This window comes from Pituophis catenifer, unplaced genomic scaffold (genome assembly GCF_029215685.1).
Source record: "Pituophis catenifer annectens isolate HBS135680 unplaced genomic scaffold, rPitCat1.0.hap2 SCAF_1, whole genome shotgun sequence".
Taxonomy (NCBI): domain Eukaryota; kingdom Metazoa; phylum Chordata; class Lepidosauria; order Squamata; family Colubridae; genus Pituophis; species Pituophis catenifer.
The window spans coordinates 313,528,318-313,545,768 of record NW_027256881.1 but is presented as its reverse complement, the minus strand read 5'-3'; the positions used below and the strand labels follow the sequence as shown (position 1 = coordinate 313,545,768).

At 36.2% G+C, this 17,451-nt stretch overlaps 2 protein-coding genes across 2 annotated transcripts in view; one reads left to right on the top strand and one right to left on the bottom strand.

The window, feature by feature from the left end:
* TECPR2 (tectonin beta-propeller repeat containing 2) overlaps nt 1-5,987 on the bottom strand; it is a 38,553-nt gene extending 32,566 nt beyond the window's left edge. The window contains exons 1-5 of the mRNA XM_070942057.1: nt 5,858-5,987; nt 5,288-5,445; nt 4,134-4,446; nt 2,004-2,136; nt 495-977 (exon numbers count right to left, since the gene is read on the bottom strand). Coding sequence (XP_070798158.1) covers nt 495-977; nt 2,004-2,136; nt 4,134-4,446; nt 5,288-5,445; nt 5,858-5,920 — 1,150 coding nt within the window. The 5' untranslated portion in view covers nt 5,921-5,987. The remainder of the gene's footprint in view (nt 1-494; nt 978-2,003; nt 2,137-4,133; nt 4,447-5,287; nt 5,446-5,857) is intronic.
* Nucleotides 5,988-12,210: 6,223 nt separating this feature from the next.
* On the top strand, nt 12,211-16,774 carry CINP (cyclin dependent kinase 2 interacting protein). Its single transcript, XM_070931567.1, has 5 exons — nt 12,211-12,258; nt 12,569-12,728; nt 12,935-13,058; nt 13,474-13,600; nt 16,518-16,774. The coding sequence occupies exons 1-5, from the start codon at nt 12,252-12,254 to the stop codon at nt 16,718-16,720; spliced, it is 621 nt and encodes a 206-aa protein (XP_070787668.1). The 5' UTR covers nt 12,211-12,251; the 3' UTR covers nt 16,721-16,774.
* The last annotated feature ends 677 nt before the right edge of the window (nt 16,775-17,451 follow it).

Genomic DNA, 17,451 nt, shown 5'->3' with positions numbered 1-17,451 from the left:
ACAGTAGGAATAAAACATAAAATCCAATACTTGATTCCACATTTGAAATTGAAACATTCACATTTCATCCTTCTGCTTTAAAAATATATTGACTCAGTTGTGCAGATCCCATGAAACAAAAGACACTGAAGACCAGCTAAAGACAGGAGTCTAAAAAAATCCAATCAGATATAAAATTTACTACCCAATTAAGACAGAATTACCTGTGCAAATGACAAGTGTAATCTGAATCAAAATAGCCTCAGCACCATATGCCAGGATCTAAAAAACAAGTGTACGGGGTAAACCAGCCAAACTCTTATCCTATTCATAACAAATGTATAAATTAATTCATTCTGAGATATGTAGATTAACAATGATAAAAATTAGTGTTAATTTTATAACTCATTACTCCTGTGACTGGAGTAATTAGATCTGACTGGAATTTTACAGGCTACATACAAAAGGAAAAAAAATAAGAATGTAACAATTAGTCTTTCTCATTAAGCATTTACCTGGCTTTTTCTTTTTCTTCTTTTTCACTTTGATCGGTTTTATAATCAGTTCCTGGTTGAAATCGTCTGAGCTGATCAGGCTCAACCTTTGTGAAATTTGTTGACCCTCTCTCTGTGTTGCTGATGACGTTTGATCCCCATTGGTCAAGGAACTGGAGCCACTCTCCACAGAATTCATAGAGCTGCTCCTGCTTCTTGATTCACTGACTACAGAGTAGCCTCTTCTTCTTGGGTCAGTGCTTAAGTCCCCTAGTCCATCAAAGCTCTGTGAGCGAATTTTCTGGGCTATTAATGCTACTTCCTGGTCAGCTCTTCCTACAAAGCCATTTTTGTCACTAGGTGTTTGGGGTGAGGAGAAGTTATTTGATTTTGGGTTTGCTTCTGGAGAGGGATCACATGAAACTGAAGCAATTACTAAATGTGGTCTTTCTAATTTTGGGCTCAAATCAGATTCTAAGCTGGTCCAAGCTTGTGAATTCATATCTGAAATGTGACAAATTGATAAATATTAGATGGCAATTTACAGGAGCAAGAAAACACAGGAATGATTTATAAAATAGAAGTAGTGTAAAATGAGTGGCTAGAGATATCACCCTCCTCAAATGAGTACTTCTTCTCACAACAGGCATAGTTTATTCATAGTTTCTGCTGCTTCCATTAGCGTAAGATGTGTTTTTAAAAAGGATAAATTAATCTTTCACAACTTTGCTAGTCATGTTAACAGCAATAGATGTAAACAAATATGAAGAAAAGTACATTACTTATACATTTCCTAGAAATATCCACCTAGTTATTGCCAAAAAAGAATATTGGATAAGAGAAACATTTATATTATTTACATAATATCTGATGTTTTTCCTATAATGAATATGACAGTAATGAAAAATTGATTGGAGAAAAAGGTAAGAGCTAAGAACTAATACAGTATGAATAATAGGCAAACTCTTTCTAGTGCCATAACATTTTATGTAAAGTTCAGGTTAAAATCTTAAAACTGGTCTGCCCTGGCAGGAACTAATTGTTGGTTACATTTAATATGATCTGGCAACATTATCAAGGAATAGTTGCAATGAGAAGGGTAACCATATAAAAAATAAAATAAAATCTATTCATGCTTTACTGTAAAAAAGGCTTTTTCCTCTGTGCCAATGACTAAATCATTTGACCTCTGAGAAAATGAAAGAAACAGTGGAGAGTTCTTAACAATAATAGTGTTATCTCTAGTCACCTGCAACAAGTTAATGAAGAATTGTTTCCTAATAATGAGGTGCATATGAAGATTTATGGATGCCCCTTGCCTCTGACATTTGATGTTAGGTTTAAGAAATGGCTATTTTTGAGTGGTTTTACTGAATATAGCTTGTGTTGTTTCAGTATAGTTTTTATATTATGGTTCTTTTAAATTTTTCATTCTTTCTGTACCCTGCCCCTAATGAAAGAATACAAGAATAAGAATTTTCAGGACACAATCATTTTATATATATTATATATACTACTTAATATGCAAACCTATTGACACCAATCCTTCAGGCCTGCTTGAGATTCTAATGATATCTCTGTCTCCCTTTAAAAGGAATATCTCATTTTCGGTGCAGGATACTGATACTATATCACCACATCCTTCCAAACTTCCAATCATGGTCTGTGAAAACAAAGAAAGGAAAAAAAAATGATAGGATTACATTAAGAATACAGTTCCTATTCCAGAGTTTTTATTTTTATTTATACAGCATTTTTTTTAAATCAATGGTATATAATCAACCACACCATCACTTACTTTAAATTTAAACCAAATACTTGTGCAACACTAATTCTGGGTCCCAAACTCAGCCATTTTAGTTTGGCTATGCAGTGAGCAGAACTGGTTTCAAATGCAGTTTCCAACTGCAGTATCAGGAATAATAAATTTCCATATATACTCGTGTACAAGCCCATCCACAGGTAAGCTGACCCTCAAAATTTTAATGTCCACCTGCAGATAAGCCAACTCAAATTTTTTGTGATATTTGGGTTAAAAAAATTGAAGATCTGCTTATCCGCAGATAGGCATATAAACAAGTATATATGGAAAATACGGGTACTTTCAAGAACCCAGCCTCCAGGAATCAGACAGGCAGCAGTGGCTTGGACCCTACCTGTCAGCTTCCCTACTGACCTTCTGGGGGAGACAGCAGGGAAGACTGCAAATAGCGATCCTATGATCACAGGGCCCCTGGCAATCTATCATCAGTGCAAATGAGTTGCCAAGCCCCCAGGTCACAATCACATGTAACTTTGGGCATGGGTTGGAAATCTCTTCATTGATTCACTGAAATTCTAATTTCAAATGGTCACTGAATGAATTGTCATTCATCCAGGATTACCTGTATATATAGATCTGGGTAATTGGAACTGATAAATATTATCTGAGATTCACTAAAATTGCTAGTCTTTTTTTAATAAAGAAATATATTTGCTTCTAATTGCAAGTTTTGGTGTCCTCCCAAAATAAAATAGTTTTCATATACATTCCCAAGTATATGAACTTGATTTTATATGAACTTGCAGCAGCAGACCTCATAGTAGTGGTGCCTCATAGACTGTCACCTTTAATCCAGTGGTGAAATCTAAAATTTGTTACTACCGGTTCTGTGGGCATGGCTTGGTGGTGGTGGGGTAATGTGGCTGAGTGGGCGTGGCCATTTTTTTTTTTACTTTTAAAACCATTTTTTCTACAACCGCTTCGGCGAAGAGGTTGTAAAAAAATGCTTTCAAAAGGCTCTGATGATCCCAGCTAAATTGCCTGATCGGCAGAGACTTTTTTTCTTTTAAATGCCTCTGCCGATCAAGCAACTCAGCTTGGATCGTCAGAGGCACTTAAAAGAAAAAAAACCCTTTTTTTCTTTTAAAAGCCTCTGACGATCCAAGCTGAGTTGCCTGATCGTTAGAGGCATTTAAAAGAAAAAAAGGGTTTTTTTCTTTTAAAAGCCTTTGATGATCTCACCTGAGCCGTGCGATCATCAGAGGCTTTTTTTTTTTTTTTTACTTTTAAAAGCATTTTTTTTCGGCCGAAGAGGTTGTAGAAAAAATGCTTTTAAAAGTTTTAAAAAAGCCTCTGATGATTGTGCAGCTCAGCTGGGCGGGGGGGGGGGAGGGATTTTTGCTACCAGTTCTCCGAACCACCTGCCTCCATCGCTACCGAATCGGGAGATCCGGTCCGAACCGGGAGTATTTCACCCCTGCTTTAATCTGTTTTTAGTTTCCATGTATTCCATTCACTTCATTAGATACCTGGAATATAATCCTGGGAAAAATATACAAAATATATATTTTGAGGGAGTACAAGGATTTAAAAAGTTAGAGAAAATGTAGGAGGAAGGCTTTCTCCCCATATATTAAGTCTTAAAAAGGCTTATAATCTAATTGTGTAGGGAAAATAATTGAAAATTGTGTATTCATTTCTAGGAGCTACAAAATTTAGTTTGGGAACCTTATGCATCTTGCATGCTGCAGCCCAATACAACACATTTCTTCAAATCGAGTTACAAAAAACCTCCAGTAAATCGCAAGCCAAAATCTTTGCACGAAACATTTTTCACACGATTCCTTTCTGTCATATAACTATCTCAGAAACTAATTACAAATTCACTGCATTCTTACCTGGTTTACTGTATCTAACACATAAATGCTATATTCATTCCAGCTCAATACCCATCCTTCTTGGGAAAAGCAGGAAATGAGTCCAAACTGTCTTTCTGGGAAATTACAACTGCTCTTGTTAAAGGAGTTCGCTCGGGGATATAATTCAAAAGGCTTCATTCCAGCAGCAAATACATCTTTCAAAAGATATGTGGCTTGAACCGTCCCATGAACATCTGATTTCCAAAGGCGAATCCCAGGCCTTGCAGCAAAGAGCATTAGGTCACTTTGCTTACGTAGCCCAGGTATAAAGCAGGCACCAAATTTGCCTGTACTAAAATATAAAAGAAAAACAATTATCAGTTCAGATAAACGTATTTGAGAATGGGGAAAAATTTTTTGTCACTAGGTGTTTGGGATGAGGAGAGTATTTTTAGTGAAGAATGAAATCATTGCTTAGAGTTGTTCAGATACACATGCTATTTCCCAAAATGGGAAGGGGGACTAGAAAAAGAAGGCAAAAAGATTTTAATCCAATTTAGGATAATAATAATATAAAATCCAAAAATGGATGTATATAACTCAGGATACTAAGGACTAATTGGACCTTCAGTGTGTTGCTTTTGGTATCAGTGTACTGACTTTTTATGTGAAACAAATTATTGTTATAAAAAACCTCACATATTGTGAAGCTAAGTGCCATTCTCTAATATATGGATCATCTTTCAATAAATTTCATAAACATTCACAGAAAATTTAAAAAAAAATGTTCACTTTGCCAGATACCATATTTTGGTAAAGAAGAGGGGAGAGAGAGATTATTGTGATTTAACTGAGTTTTATAATTGATTACATTTATTAATCTGTGAATTAATAAATTCCCCAGCAGCCATTCTGTAAGAGTATTACAACATATTTTTGAAATTTCAAATGTGTCCATCAGCCCCAAAAGTCTAATGACACATTCTAATTCATGACAACTAGAAGTATCTTATATTTTCAGTTAAGCATGCTATTTTAAATACAAACAGTACTTGAAATCATGCACCTTTTTAAAATAACAATTTTAAATATTTTTAAAGAAAAATATTTCACCACCTCTTAAGAATTCAACTTATTACTGTGAGTTTTAAATACAGACTTTCCTTCAAACCAAACCAAAATTTGATAATTACGTTTTTCTGGGTTGAGTTCCAACTTGTTTGACAGATTTTTCTTCAGTATAAAAAAGTACAGTTCGTTGTAAAGTAGAGATCAGCAACACTTTCTGGCTATAATCTAGCTGTACGATTGAAGATGGTTCTTCCAATATTAAAGTGGAATTGCAAACACCCTAGAAAAACAGAAGAGGGATACAGAATCCTCTGTTATATAATCAGAATTCAATACAATTGGCACTCACTGAAACCCAACTCACATAATTCATCTGTCACCATGTTGAAGGTGACGAAAGATATCCTCCTGGGCACAAGATAACAATATCCACATACTCCCTATTGTCCTATTGGTCAGAAGGAGATGCATGGTCCTCTCAGAACCACCATCAGACACAACTCAACTATAAAAAAAACCCCCAGATCTCTCAGTAATAGATGTCCTACTCATTGGCTCCCTAGAGGCAGCTGGGTGACCACTGTGAGGAAAGATGTTGCTAGACTTCATGGATCCTTGATCTGATCCAGCAAGAATCTGTACTCCAGGAATCAAATTTTGGAAAAGAATTTTTTAGTCAAGTAGCTCCTCACCTGATCTAAATCCAAAGCAGAATAAACTATTTTCCCTCGGTCATCCCCAGAAAATAACTTCATTCCATTTGGACTCCATGCCAAGGCTGTAATGCTGCTTTTATGAAAACCAGACACATTAAATCTCCGAAGCTGTAAATAAAGATATCGTGTATCATCAATATATTGCATAAAAGAGACTGAAGGGGAAAAAAGAGGAAATATACATTGGATTGATTCATTAGTCTAGTTTACAAGTTGGTATTTCTCACTTTGTCTATTTTGGTTTAACAGATACACCAAAAGTCTTTGAATATGTTAATTGAGAAAGGAGGGGAGGGGAGGGGAAAGAAAAGGAGGGGAAAGAAAAGGAAACTAAAAAACCTATTTTTTTTGAAATCACTAAATATCAGATTTTTTTTAGATGTCTCAATTAAGGAATTACACACTTCCAAGAACAAGAACAAGTCTTGACTAGCACAAACTTCACATATGGTCCTTACTTGTTTGTTTCTCCCAGGTAATGAAGAAACAAGCTGAAAAATAGCAATCTTGCCTGAAACTGTTCCCACTGCAACAAGATCATCAAAGCAGTTTAAGAGTTTCACAATGGTAATGGATTCATTCTTCCCCTAATAAAACAAAAACAAAATAATGATTATGAAATGAAGAAATAAACTTGTTTCAGGTCAGGAGATACTATTTTTAAATTAGGAGTTGGACATGGTTTAAATACTATCAGCATAAAAAGAAAGAATTAAAAAAAGAATCTCAAAATGTTGATCTGACAAATGACTAGCTTGATTAAAGCAAGAGGTATGAAATTAGAAGTATAAAAAGTGGGCTGCAGTCATCATATTAATGACTCAGAACTTTTGTGACACATCTTTGTTTGGGTGAGGGTGAAAAGATTATGGATAAAAATATCTACGAAATTGCACAATTTTAGGCATTATACTGCTGCTCCTAAGAGGTTTGTTTAGTTAGCCATGAATTTATTTTTAAGGCCCTTCTCCATTTCTGCAGCAGTAGATTTTTTTCATACCTTTTACATGAACAATTGCATTAGTTATAATATTACAAAATCTGAAAAGTGTTACTACTGAATGTTAACAAAGATTTTACTTTAGCTTGCTGCTACTGTTTTTAATTAATAGAATCATAAACATATTATACCATAATGAAAGGAATGCTTTTGTTGTAAACTGTTGTTTGGACTCAATTCAAGGTGTTGGTTTTAACCTTTAAATCTTTATATAGTTTTAGAAGCAAACATCTCCTTCATTATGAACTTGTTCAGAAATTATGATTTATAAGCTTTTTGAAGACACTAGTATTCGTAAAGACACATTTTAGAGAAGGGTCTTAGACAATCTGGACAGTTTTTGCTGTCTCTAAACTTCCCATTCTGGAGAGTATTGTTGGAAACGTGGTTTCTAAAAAGTCTGGAGGAAATAAATTATCTGGATTCTTTTCAGTTAGTTTAAAGCATATCATTGAGGCAGCACTAATCACACTTGTTAATGAACTCTGATGCAACTACCCTAGATTTTTCACTGTATCCTTCCAGAAGAATTTAAGAGTGGGAAACCCAAATGTTATAATGATTATCTTCCATTCCCCTTGGTGAGTACCGGTCAGTGTTGATAAGAGGGGAGTGATTTAAGGTTTAGTTCTTTGAGGGACATCTCTCTCTAGCTATTTCTCCCCATTTTATACAATGAAGTAGAGTTGGCATGCTCCAGATCCCATCTATTAAACAATGTCACCTTGGGAGATCCAAGATTCAAACAGTCCTTTAAATGAACCTTGAAGATCTGGTTCTTTCCCCGAGTTTAAGGCTACAACAGATTGTGGAAATTCTTTGCAAGGGGCTCTTATATCTGTTCCCATATGATGATCATCTTCCTTTTCTATTCTCTACTGTTCTAGTTCTTTGGTTCTCTCTCTCTCTCTCTCTCTCTCTCTCTCTCTCTCTCTCTCTCTCTCTCTCTCTGTGTGTGTGTGTGTGTGTGTGTGTGTGTGTGTGTGTGTGTGTACACAGGAGAAAAGGAGAGACAGAGAGAGGTGCTCTGTGTGTGTATGTAAAGAAAACCAAAGAATTAGAACTCTCTCTGTGTGTGTATCCAGTCACTGAAATGTTGGGTGGCTTTAAAAAAATGTGTCTTAAAATGTATTAGTGCTACTGAGGATTTTATTCTCCCACTATGAAAAATCCCGTACTCTGCAAAGATACAATGCAGTAGAAGAACAAATATGTCTTCATGGGGGGGGGGGAGTGTTCATTCACTTTTGCATGAACAGAGCTACTCTCCCAATTGTTTTCAATATACTTCACTGTCCTCAGCTGTGTAGCAAATAGCTACAGATACTCAGAATAGCAATAAAGCAATGCTCTGAGGCAATCATGAAAACCATCTGAATTAGTTTTCCACTTAAAGAGCAAGTACAATTTTCTGTGAGCATTAGTTTTCCAGGCAGCAAATGCTGCACAGTTCTAAAGAATCACAGAACATGTATTAAACTTGATGTGCTAAAGAATCATTTTAATATTCCCACTGCTCTCAAAAATGGTAATACCATGGAAGATTCAGCCACCTTTAGGTCACATATCCATGACAAGAGGACAAATAAAATTCACCTACCCCCACTCATCCTCCTCAGTTGAGCTTAGAAAGCCAAATACAGGTAGTCCTTGACTTATGATCACAATGGAACCCACAATTTCTGTTGTTAACAGTTTGTTAACACTTAACAATTTGTTAAGTGAGTTTTGACCCATTTTATGACTTTTCTTGCCATAGTTGTTAAGTAAATCACTGCAGTTGATAAGATAGCAACATGGTTATTAAGTGAATCTGGCTTTCCCACTGACTTTGCTTGTTGGACAGTCGCAAAAGGGGATCACAAGACCCTGGACACTGCAACCGTCAAAAAAATGAACCAATTGCTATGTATCTGAATTTTGATCAAATTAATACGGGGATGCTGTAAAGATCATAACTGTGAAAAATGGTCACAAGTCACATTTTTCAATGCCGTTGTAACTTTGAACGGTCACTAAACAAACTGCTGTAAGTCAAGGACTACCAGTACAGCATATATTCCATTGCTGTTATTTACTTTAGAAACAATTGCTTATGAGAAAAATTGTATATAAATGAAGTGATAGTAATGAACAGTATAGCTTATGAATGAAAACATAAATTTAGACAATAAAGAACAAATTTGCCTTAAGTATTTTTCAGGGTGTAAATCAAATACAAGTTAACTTAAAAAGACTGAGTACAATAACTACAATAAAAATAATTTTTAATCTTGTTTTAAAAAGACCACAGCAACTTACTTAAAAGAATTTTGGACTTTATGGGTTTACCTATTTTTGAGATGGAAGCTAAGTTAACCAAACAACCTAAAAGACAGAGATATGACAATATTAAAATTTGTTCTTACCTCAAAATTGTATTTTTTCATCTGATTCAAATGCCTGCAATACAAATACAGCATGCCAATACTGCTGCCGACCGCTATGTAATCCTCATTAGTGTCAAGTGCAGTCAAGTAAACCACAATGGAACGAAATCCTTTTTGGATTTTTGTGGGAATGGCATTGAGAAGGTAGTACAAGGGGCAAAACTCCTTGAAGATAAATGATGGTATCACTGATGCCATAGTAAACACAGTGCACTACCTATAGACTAGAAAAGATACATTTCATATACTCTTGTAGCCCATGAAAAAGAAAAATTTTAAGACCCCATATTATAGAATTCTAGGGATGTGCAAAACGATCAATTTGGGAATGAAACTTTTTGGAGAACTCCAGAACTTTGTGCTTTTCCTTTGGACTATGATGAACCTCTTTTAGACCACACCATCCCAAGTATGAAAAATACATCCAGAAAAATGTTTTGAGCACTTCAAACTGCTTCTAATTCAAAGGATTTATGTTTGGAAATTGCCAACCCACTTCCTGGAATATCGTGCTTTAGAAGAGGTCAGCATGTCTTAGAGCCAGATATATACAGTAAATATATATTAAATATCCATTATAAAAAAATGAAAGTTCAAAGTACTGTTCTTTGCTGAAAAGAAGGCATATCTCACTCTACATATTTGCATGCTAATATAAGTCAAGTTATGCATTTTCACTTGACAATCACCTTATGCAATATGGCTTGTAAGATTTAATAAACAATGGTTTAATCCTCTCCTGGTTTAGGAATTAAATGTATTTCAGGACTTCTTATCATTGGGAAAACAGATGAATTTAAAAGGATATATTGTAATTAACAGAGCTTTATATAGTTTCAAGTAAGGTAACTTTTTTTCTTCCATTAAATTTTGTCCAATTCAAAGACTGTCTGCTAAAGTTCCTGCAGTTTTCTTGACAAAGAATTAGCTTGCTGTTGCCTCCTTCCTAGGGCTGAGAGAAAATGACTAACCTAAAGTCACCCAGCTGGCTTTGTGCCTCAGGCAGGGCTAGAATTAACAGCCTCCTAGTTTCTAGCATGATGTCTTAACCATATGCCAAACTGGTTCTCAAAGTACCGTGTTTCCCCGAAAATAACACCATCTTATACTTTTTGAACCCCGAAATAAGTGCTTGGCCTTATTTTTGGGGAGGTCTCATTATTTTGGGGTGCATGGAACAAGACAGGACTTCTCTTGTCATCTTACCTGATTTCCAGCTCTATCTCCCTAATCCTAACCTGAGGAAATGGCGGGGACTGACTGCACATGCATTTAAATATATTTGGGGAGGGCTTATTTTTGGGGAGGGCTTATTTTCAGGGGGGCTTATTTTAGCACATGCACTCAAAAGCCTGATAGGGCTTATTATCAGGGGATGTCTTATTTTCAGGGAAACAGGGTAATATACAAAACCTTCTAAAATTACATGTTAATAATAAATATAATTATAATGGATATTTCTAAAAAAGATTCCAATATGGAATAGACACAGGACTTTTTTCAAACAAATGCCCTTAAAAGTTTCAACATTTTACTGGAACATGTATCAGAAGCGAATTAGACACAATTGAAAGGAGGAAAAATAAAGTCAAAATACCCTCTGATCATCTAAGTCCAGTTCCTCTAAAGTAGGATACTTCTCTCCAGCAGACTTTACTTTCAACTTCCGCCAAAGTAGACAGTTTATTCAATGGATCTAAAATATTTATGTGTACCCTTCCTTAACAATTTGCCAGAGTGCGCAGGAACAAGAAGGCCCACAATTGTAGTTTTCCCTAAGATAACTGATGAAATTACAATACGATTCACAAGCATACAATAGATACAGCTCTAATGAGATGTACAAAAATTTTATTTTGGAGTTTTTTTATATTTAAGAATGCAATTTCATTAAAAATGTAGGACCACAACTTATAAAAATAGAAACCATTGTCAACAAAACGTCACAATAATTTAGCTCCTCTCCATTCACTTTTAACTCCATTCACTTTGGTTGTACAATTTTTTTCACAAAATGTGGAATTAGGAGGACAGTGAGCGAAATATCCTGCCAGAACTTTAGATCAGTGAAAAATGATCTATCAGGAGACAATAATGTATTAGCAAACACAGTAAATTGATGATGTGTTGGTTTTGAAAAGTAGGAGCTAAAATGGAGGGGAAATCCAGCACTTCAATGGGCACTTTTCTGAAACCAAAAGGTGTTGAACTCCCCAATTTTCACCAGCACCTGAAGGGCCCTTTTGAGGGGCATTTCCAGAGTAGGCCAACAAAACACCGTTTAGTTTTAGTTACAGCTGGCAAAATCCGCTTCCACGCGTTTTTAATGACAAGCCTCTAACAGAGACCCATGTCAGTCTTTTGAGCAAGTGCAGTTGCAAGTGCAGTGTCAGCGACCACAACAAGCATACAAGCCATCTAACGGGGAGGCAGATTTTGCACCAGCTGCGGTAGTTCCGGCCCCATCAACCTCTTTCTTGAGAAGTTAACAGATTAAAAGAGTTGGAAGGGACCTTGGTAGGTCATCTAGTCCAACCCCCAACCCCCACCCCAGCAGGCAGTTAAAGGAGAGTGATACTCACCCTCTTTCCTCCGCCGCTAAAGAGAGCAGAGAGAACAGCCAGGCAGCAATTCTTTCGCGACATTAGCCCCCCACCAGACCTTAGCAACACGGCCCTTGGAGACCCAGCGCTCCCCGCCCGCTTCGCCTGACTAGGCCGCAAGCTCCCTACCTCAGTAGGACCCAGAGCCCCTCATGATCAACAAGGGAAGCGCGGATAGCCGCTCCCTCCCAGGCCTGGCGACGCTGGGAAAACAAACCCAGCGCCAGCACTCGCGGCAGCCGCGGAGCCTCCTTGCCGGGCGGGGCCGGACGTGAGCGCATTTCCGAGAGGAGGGATTTAGGGGAGAGGGTCGCCGTCCGCGGAGGCGAAGGGGGAAGATGGCTGGTGAGCTTTCTCAGAGTGGGGCTGGCGAGGGTGGGTGGGAGGAGGGTTTCTGACTTTTTCGCTGGGCCCCGGCTAAGACCGCCGACTTTTTGAGCGGTGAGGGCTTCCTGTTTAAAGGGGGGGACGGGCGGGTGAATGAATGAATGGAGTAAGTGCGGATAGTCCCCGTCCTCCAGTTCATTTAGTGACGGTTCGAAGTTACAAGGGCACTGAAAAAACGTGACTGAGGTCCATTTTTCACAGTTACGACCTCTGCAGTCCCCCCTCCCATCACGCGATTAAAATTATTTTAATTTTGTGTTTTGATTAGCTAGTAGTTCTACTCCTCGGACACCTGTATTGTCCATAAGTGCAAGAAAACTCAAAGATAATGCAGCAGACTGGCACAACCTAATGATGAAATGGGAAACCTTGAATGATAATGGGTTTTCTATTGCCACCAAGATTGTAAACATCAAAAATGCTACACAGTAAGTACGTTGAATTAATTTGTCAATAGTGTTGGTGCAAAAGTTATTTTTATTTCATTTAAACTGGATTTTTTTTAAAAAAATGTCATATGACGGACTCAGAAGTTGAAAGAAATTAAACGAAGATGATTCTCTGTTAGAATTAGTAAGATGACAGCGAAGGCATTTTTCTTAAATACTAAATGATTTTTTAAATTATTTAATAGGTTTAAAGACAGCAATTTGGAGATAGAACATGAGGATCCCTCTGACAATGAAAGACTGCCACATAACTATAACATGGAACTGGAGCAGTGCTGTACAGAACTACTTGAGACTTTTAAAAAATTGGTACTTCTTAATAGGATCTGTGCTGAGAAGCATTTCTATACTCCTCATCGGTCAACAGAAGTATATCTTTGCAGCAAATTGTCACATTAACTTTTAATTATTTTATTAAGCCACTTCAAGATAGCAACCTTTAACTTGAAAAGATATTAAGCATATAAGCGAGATTTTAAATGAATAAGTACTATGCATATTAACTCAGGAGTGCCAAACTAAACTATTAAACCATGTTTCACTGTGGCTGTTAAAAATGTCCTTAAGAGAAACATTATGCTTTGTCACTATTACTTACTTTGTCTATGTCCCATTTTCAAAATGTCTTAGCTGATAAAATTAGTGATCAGGCAATTTTGCTCAAACTGTTTACTGAACTTTTGCTTCTTAAATGTTGAATCTTACTTATTCTCAATTTTGCTAGGCTAAAATACATGAGAAAATGGAAAAACTGTGCTCAACAACTAAAGGGGTCTGTGACTTAGAAACATACCATCATGAAGCAGAACCCAAGGCACCATTATTTCACACATGGCCTGTTTCCCATTTCCGTAAGTAAATCTGTCTTTTTGATGAGGACAATTTATTTGAAAATGATAACAATGAGTCAGAGGCCTTGATACCTGCCCTTCATAAATTTATCAGATCCCCTCTTTAATCACATAGTAACGACATTTATAGATTTCTTTATGCTCAATGCAAAAAACAAAATGTTCAAATCTTCTGGTTAGCTTCATTGAATGATTCTTGGTTGTATTTTGAAAGAGAGAGAAAAAAAATATCTCCCTGCCAACTTGTCTATATCATGTACAGTCGGTTGATTTATTCCAAGCTAAAGAATCTGAAACATTCTAGCCCTTTCCTTACAGAAAATGTTCTATATTCATTTTGCTCTCTTCACTTTTTTCAGTTTTAATATATTGTCATCATACAGTTGGAAGATACCTTGGAAGTTATGTAGTCCAGCCTATTACCCAATGCAGGAATTCTTACACCATTCCAGATAAATGGCAGTTCGGTCTTTTCTTGAATGTCTCCAGCGATGGAGCACCCAAGCTATTCCATTGCTATAATTCTCACAATCAGAAAATTCCTCCTTATTTCTACTGGTGATCTTTCTGTCTGTTAAGATTCCACCTATTTGTTCTTGTTTTACTTCAGGTGCTAAGGGGAATAAATCCTGTTCTTTTAATTGTGCTTTGTAGAATTTACCAACTTTGTTCCTCTTCTTTGCACTCTTATCAGCTCCTTAGCATCTTTTTTGTATTGTGGCAATGAGAACCGGACATAGAACCCCCAGTATGGTCTGACCAGTTAACAACATAGAGTGGTATTATCACTTCCCATTATCTTGGCATTATATTTTGTTGATGCAGCCCAAAACTGCATTTGTTCTTTTGGCACGTTGCTGGTCCAATTTAATCTGGTCTGTCAGAACTCCCAGACTCTAATTGCAAACACTAATAATAATAAGCCAGGTGCTGCCTATCTTGTAAATGTGCATCTGATTTTTCCTGCATCTGAGTGCCTATTTGTCTAATTACTTAACAATATTTTTGTTAGGCAGGGCCTAGTGTTCAGAGCTATCGATATCTTTTTAAAGCAGTTCCCCCCCTCCCCATTTTTGTGATATCTGCCAATGTTATGAATGTATCTCTTCTATTTCCTCACCTAGTTATTATAAAGATGTTGAATATCTTTTTTTAAAAATATGCCAATCAGAAATGTACTTATGATTTTAGAATCAGGCATGTCATAAATTTCTTAAGAGCCTTACAGTGTTAGCATTTTAAATCTCAGTCCTTTTTCTTTTAACCCTTAGAGCAGAATTTGTCTTTTTTACAATTACCGACAGATGCTGTCTGGGTTTTGTACATCACTTTACACTTACTTAGATTTAACTGTTTGGTTAAATTGAAGCCATTTGATTGACCATTTGTGCTTTTAAAGGAATCCTTCTGGAACTGTTCATAATCATTTTAAATTTTTACCACACTAAATACCATATACTGTAATCTATCTGTAATCAAGATAGTTTATGAACAAGTTTGGAAACTCTGGTGTCAACGCAGTTTAACAAGGGATTGCACTTCTTGTATCTATCCCTTTTGAGGCAGTTGACCATTTATTTCTGTTTTTACTTCTGTTTTTAATTAGTAATAGTAGCCCAATGTGCTTAACACAGGACTTGATTATTTTTAACTAGCTAGCAATCCATTAAATAAGAGATCTTCTTATCCCATGTTTGCTGAGTTCACTGATAAGGAACTTTGCCAAAGGCTGTTGAAAATCCAAATAAGCAGCATCAACAAGCTGCATCTACCTACTTTTTGACCCAAAAAATTCTGGAGTGGTGATGAAACAGGATTTTAGTCCTGCATCTCATTATGATTTCCCTTATTTATTCCAGATCATCTTTGGGTCCAATTTTAAAAGTGGCATCCCATTACAGCGAGCCACAGAGATGGGCCTTGGAGAGAATATGGAGAAATCGTTACAAAAACAAAAGTATTAAGACTAGGGAAGAGAAAGCATAAGAAATTAATTTGGAACAGGTTCTATCTTAGTTCACCTAGGTATAACAGATAGAAGGAAAAATATAGTCAGGCTTTTGAAGTAATTTCACTGTAGTTTACTTCAATAAAATAAATAAAAATAAAATATAGTTCCAGTGGAATTTGTGGAGCCTATTTCCTGGCTTGGCTTTTTCTGAAGGTTTGACATGTCCTAACTACTTTTTACTCCTGATAACTCTGTCTGATCTGAGGGGCTAAATTATATATTCTTGGTTGGAAATATGCAATTTCATTTTTAAGTTTAAAAAATCCCTAGTCTCTGCTATCAGAACTCAGTGATTTGTCTTCTCCTGTCACTGCTCCTTTCAAGTAAATTCAGGTTCAGTTATCTACTTACATCTTGGGGAGTAAAGTCACTTAAAAGCAAAGAACTAATTTAGTTTTTTATATCATATCCTCCTTAAATTTCCCCTTAATTGTCTAATAGCCGAACTGTGACGAAATGATTTGCCAATCTCTGATGAGCAAGTAAATACATTCAGACATGTTGAACTTTAGTTCTGTAGAGAGATTATTTCATCTGAGTGCAGTTTTCAAGTTTCTATATTATAAATCGAGATGGATGTATCCTACAGTTTAAGCCAAAGTTATCAATTGTATAAAACCTTGCACAAAACTTCAGAATTTATAGTTTTTCTATCCAATAATTAATACTGAAAGGTTTTAAACTAAATTCTTTTATGTATTGAGCTGAACGTCTAGTAAATTCATAGGCATATCCCCACTCTTCTTGGCAGTAATAAGATTCAAGTGCTAATCAGGTCTGATCTACTTAGATTCCAAGATCAGCCAAATTTTATGCACGTACTATGTTGCAGTATGCTGAGAAATGTGTCACAGAAATAGGTTATAAAACACAATGCAGAACCAATTATTTTTACTTCTTTTTCAGATGACGTCTCGGTCAAGCTCTTAGATATGTATTCCCAAGAACTGAAACTCAAGCACACCATTGTGGAAGAAATTGCTCATACTGCTGACCAAGATCTAGTGATGGTCTATTTATCATCATGGTTATATCAGCCCTACATTGACAATAGCAACATAGTTCTGTTAGAAAGTATGTTGTTAGAAACAGGGCATAGGCAGCTATAATTTTACCTATTTGATATATCACCTTAAATTTAAATATTTAGGTAGCAAGATATATAGTGCTAATATTATGATTTTATTTATGATTTTATTATAGCTTATTTATAATAAAGTTCTTACTTTATGATTTATGCCCCTTTTTGTTTCATATTATACCACAAAGCACAATTTCCTTTTATTTCAAAGGAAATATGTTATGAGCAACATGGTTATTTTCAGAGTACTCTATAGTTTATCTGGGTATGTAACTCGGCTGTCAGAAAATTAGTGATACCTAAGTAGTTTAATCCTTCATAATGTGTCAGTATGTGGGAGTAGTTTCCATAGTCTCCTTAAACTGGATAAAAGAGATCAAGGAAAAAACTACAATCATACACTTCTCCACTCAGATGAAAATAAGGCTGCATAATTATATATACCGGAGTATAAGACGCACCTACCTTTTTTGGTGAGGAAAAGAAGAAAAAAATCTCCCTCTGCCTCTGTGCAATTTTGCCTCGTGGCAGCAAATAGCCTGCTTTACTTTCATTTTCGTTTTCAGCATAGCTTGATTAGCACAAGGAAAAAAAAATCTGCTCCAGCAATTTACCTCTTTGCAGCAAGCAGCAGAGCCCTGCTGCACAACAGCTAAGAGCAAATCAGCTGAGAGTCGGGAGGCCGAACCAAACACTTTGTGCTAATTAGGATGTGCTGAAGCCGAAAGCTGTTTTTTTCTTGCTGTTTGCTTGCAAGGA

What these genes read in the sequence shown, in the direction of transcription:
- CINP (XM_070931567.1), top strand. An exon ending in TTGAGACTTTTAAAAAATTG is followed by an intron (nt 13,059 to 13,473) that starts GTACTTCTTAAT and finishes CAATTTTGCTAG; the next exon opens with GCTAAAATACATGAGAAAAT. An exon ending in ATGGCCTGTTTCCCATTTCC is followed by an intron (nt 13,601 to 16,517) that starts GTAAGTAAATCT and finishes CTTCTTTTTCAG; the next exon opens with ATGACGTCTCGGTCAAGCTC.